The sequence below is a fragment of the Tupaia chinensis genome, unplaced genomic scaffold, assembly GCF_000334495.1.
Source record: "Tupaia chinensis unplaced genomic scaffold, TupChi_1.0 Scaffold000567_1, whole genome shotgun sequence".
Taxonomy (NCBI): domain Eukaryota; kingdom Metazoa; phylum Chordata; class Mammalia; order Scandentia; family Tupaiidae; genus Tupaia; species Tupaia belangeri.
In genome coordinates this window covers 3,334,875-3,339,260 of record NW_006160080.1, presented here as the reverse complement: position 1 = coordinate 3,339,260, position 4,386 = coordinate 3,334,875, and the positions used below count along the sequence as shown (strand labels likewise).

The window sequence follows — 4,386 nt, the reverse complement described above, 5'->3', positions numbered from 1 at the left end:
CAAGTTCGCCTGGCACGTGGAGTCGGTGCTGACCCGCGTGCCGCAGCCCGAGTACCGGCAGCTGCTGGTGGAGGCCATCATGGTGCTGACGCTGCTGTCGGATGCCGAGATGAACAGCATCGGGGGCATCATCCAGGTGGACCAGATCGTGCAGATGGCCAACCAGCTGTTCCTGCAGGACCAGGTGCATGGGCCCTACACCCGGCGTGCCCGCCAGGCAGGGACGGGGCAGGGCTATGGGCTGCCTGGCATTTATCTCCATTGAGGCCAGAGAGTCTGTGTCCAGAAAGAACGAATATACTTGAACAAAGAAAATGTCATCACAGATGGTGAAAAAATGTCAACCATTTGGTTAGAAAATGGCACAGTGGCCGCTTGGGAAATCTAAAGACCTGGGGGATAGACAGGCTTGTCTCAGCACAGGTTAGTCACCACTGTTCGCTACGGAAGTGGCCCTGCATAAACCGGAGTGAGGCAAACCTACCCTGTCACTAGAATCAGTAAAGAGCTGCAGACTAGGGTCCGGGAAGACAGGACAGTGCCCAGAGCAGAGGTGGAATGTTCCCCAGCTGGCTCTGGCTTCCTGCCGTGGGAATTGGAGCGCTTCTCCAGCAAGCCCAGTGCTGGCCCATGGTGGCCCAGCTCCAGCACATGCCATCCAGCGGGCAGAGTCCCTGCAGGGGGGCAGAGTCCCTGCAGGGGTCTGGGGGGACGTGGATTCTGCTCATTCCTTCCCTCTGCCTTTTCCTGCTGCAGGTGTCGGTGGGCGCTGTGGACACCCTGGAGCAAGACCAAGCCACTGGAATCTGCCACTTCTTTTATGACAGTGCTCCAAGTGGGGCTTATGGGACAATGACTTACCTAACCAAAGCAGTGGCTTCTCATTTGCAGGAATTGCTGCCCAGTTCAGGCTGCCAGATGCAGTAGGGCCCCACTGTAACTGTGACCACACTCTGAACCTGTCCCTTGCCCCCAGCCTCATTGGGAACTTTTCTTCTGCCCCCAAGACCCCCCTCGCTGCCACCAAAGCCTGTCCCATCAGTAACACCGGCAGGGAGGAGCTGGCAGCACTCCACTCCAAACCCATGTACCTTCGAGCCACAGACAGAGCTGACAGTCCTGGCTCCCCCCAGGAGCACCCGGGGATCATCTTCCAGGTTCATTTCGCTGGAACATTTGTCACAGCATCTGGTCTCACGGGCTCTGAGGTGGAATTGGAAATTGGGCTCTTTTGAGTGCAGAGTGAGCTGAGAAGCCGGCTTAAATTGGCTCTTGCAGAGCTCCAGAAATAGGTTCGATGAGCCAGTGACACATCTTCAAGATGGAAAGATCCTTCCCGCAGCAGTAACTAGACAAGCAGCCCTTGACGAGGGGACCATCTTAACGGGGTGCAGTCTGCCGTGGCCCGTGTTTACCAAATAGAACCATTCTTCCTGTGGCATCTGGGTGATCTCGTGCCATGCTTGCTTTTCTTAGCCTCACGTTGCGTTGGCGTGACTGCCTTCGTGTGACATAATTCTGGCTTCTTTCCAGACGGTGTGTGCACTCACAAAACAGAGGGGGGGGAGGGAGAGAAAGCACCCTCCAGCGGGGCGTGGTCACACTGCAGTCCTTGTTTCTCGCTCCCAGGATTTGGGGCCCGCACCCGAGCTTGGTTGGCAGTGTGTTTTTTGAGCCACCAGGGCCAGGATGTGAGCCACGTTGGCCATGTGGGATCCAGCTCCCAATGCACAGCTCTTTTTTCTTGAGAGATTTTTTGCTACAGGGCACTTTTGCTCGCTGGAGAGACAGACAAAAAGTGAGAAATCACCCCCCGGGTGGATGGCCATACCACAGTCCCTTCTCCTCCATTCTCCTCTCGGGATCTTGGATATGCATGCACGTGCACCCAGTATGAGTTTAAGCCACAGGGTCCTCCTTGTGGGCTGATGTCTCACTTTCTCCCTCTCTCTGTCTCTCCAGTGAGTGCATGCGAAAAAACAAAAAAGCAAAACAAACAAACAACAAAACACAGATACTCAATTATAAGCTTTACAGGAAATATATGTTTGATTCAAAGATGCAAATAGACAACTCAACGGAAACTGGAATGCCTATGCTGCTAATATCTGACCAAACCCCGGGGGGATGGCCACGCCGCAATCCCTTCTCCTCCATTCTCCTCTCAGGATCTTGGGCATGCACGCACACGCGCCCGGCGTGAGTTTAAGTCACTGGGTCCAGGACTCGAACTGCGGTCGACTACATGGGAGTCCAATCACATAGTCATTACGCTAACTGCTGGTCCCCATAGCTCTTAACCTCTGCGCCACAGGGGCCAGCTGTGTGTGCGTAATTCTCTATTGCCTTGCTGCCAGTTAACTTTGATCTTGAGGATTTTATCCTGGCTGCTCTCCAGTTAGGGTTTTCTCCTGCCTTTGGCAAAATCGCACATTTTCCATAATCTGGCAAATTTTCAAAAGTGAATATAAGCAGATGAACCATGTTTTGGGGCCGAAGCAGGTAGTGAGTCCCCTGGCGAGGCCCCTGCCTCCCCTGCGCGAGACAAACGCCCTGGTGGCCGATGCTTCTTCCTGGCTCTGGGTGAACCAGCACGTGATGAGAATGAGTCAGCAGATGCCAGGGAAATTAGTGGTGTGCACCCGCGGGAACAATGCTTCCTCTTAAAAATAGAGGCAGGCTGTGAACTTGAACCCTTCTCAGAGAAGCACTTTCCCGGTCACGCTCGGGGCGGGGCTGGAGGCGCCCAGTGTAGCCGAGCGAGGCGAGGTCACAACGGCCCAGGGACTTTGCCAATGTCCTGGGGAATGGAGTTTCTCTCCAGGCACTGGTCTTGGGGGAGTCAGCAAAAGGGAACACAGCTCTGTATGCAGTGAACCTCGAAGGTCGCGGGGTTGCCTGGTGGCCCAACTCCGTCTGATGAAAGTGATGGCTTAGCTGTGGTGACTGTCACTGGAATGGAAATCAGGCCATCGGATGGTTTCCTCGGAAGTCTCTGGAGATGAAGAGCCAGGATGCTCTGACTGCTTTGAGGGGACATGGTGGTGCCCAGCACCCCTCAGGGTCCAGATGCAGTACTGACAGCTGCTCTGAAGCAGAGGGCCAGACTGGTGCGCTCCCTGTGGCTCCAGTCCAAGGCACACCCCGCAGCTGCCCGGGGACACAGGGAGGTCCCAGAGCACTCACCTGGGCTTGGTCTACCTGGGACGCCTGTGCCTTGTCTCCCTGTCTTCGGAACCACAGTACGCCCCTGCCAAGGTACCAAGTAGTTATATTAAAAACTCCCCGAGGGGCCAGCAGGTGGCGTGCTAGAGAAGTGCTGCATCCCAGACATGGCCGACTGCGGTTTGAGTTCTGGATGAAAGTCATGCCAGGTACACGTGTATGCATGCCCCAAATCCCCCGGGCATGGAGAAGGGATTGCAGCATGGCCACCCGCCCTTCTGCGGGGGTAATTTCTCACTCCTCCTCTCACTCTCTCTGTGTCTCTCTGACAAGTGCACCTGTCCCATGGCAAAAACAAAAAGTTCTGCGAGTCTCTTGATTTCTGCTTGTGGACTGCTATATCCTTGACTTGGTGGGCAGAGCCCAGAGACCACGTGGGTGGCAGGGCCTGCAGCATCAGCTCCATAGCGCATGTGCAGGCGGGGTACGTGCCCGTCACCCCAAGGAGCTCCTGTCCTGGACAGCAATAGGGACAGCAGGGCTGCGGGGAGCTGCTCTCCCCTCTCCCCTCAGAAGCCCATTTGTCTCTGGGGCTCCAGGGACCACAGCCTCCCAGGGTCCCTAGTAGCATTCTCACAGCCGTGTGTGTGTGTGTGTGTGTGTGTTTGTGTGTGTGTCTTTAAGACAGGCCTGACATAAACGGGAGCCTAGCCATGTAATTCACCTGACAGTCCCCGGGGACTCCTTTCAGACGCAGACCATGTAGGAAAGGTACAAGGCGTGAATGTTCTCTTGCTTCTTGGGAGAAGCTCCAGGAGAGTTGGAGCCCTCCAGAACGAGCCAGGTGCTGGTTTAGAACAACCGCCTGCCTGCGGGTGGCGTGAGAAGCCCCAGCTGCCATGTTTGGGCTCACCCGCCGAGATGCGGCCGGGAGAGGAGCCATAATAAGCGATTCAGCCGAGCCTTCAAGCCACTCTTTTGAAACCTCTTTAAAATGAAATCCTGAAATAGGACTGCATTTCCACAGGCATCAAGCTGTCAGCTTCAAAGGAGGAGAGCAGGCTTCTGAGGCTTGATCCCTTTAGCAGCTGTGACCCACGCCAAGGAGCAGATGTGTGCGGGGGACAGCAGAGGTCCTGTCCTGACACCATCCTCCCCTGCCGAGGCAGTTTCTGTGCTCCACCAGAGCGGGCCTGGCAGCCCCTGCAGCCTTCAGTCTGG

The 4,386-nt window shown here is 55.8% G+C and overlaps 1 protein-coding gene across 1 annotated transcript in view; it reads left to right on the top strand.

Moving 5' to 3' along the window:
* PHKA2 (phosphorylase kinase regulatory subunit alpha 2) overlaps positions 1 to 1,439 on the top strand; it is a gene marked incomplete in the record, with an annotated part of 84,256 nt that extends 82,817 nt beyond the window's left edge. Inside the window, 2 exon segments of the mRNA XM_027775475.1 lie at positions 13 to 184; positions 757 to 1,439. Coding sequence (XP_027631276.1) covers positions 13 to 184; positions 757 to 927 — 343 coding nt within the window.
* Between the last annotated feature and the right edge of the window lie 2,947 nt (positions 1,440 to 4,386).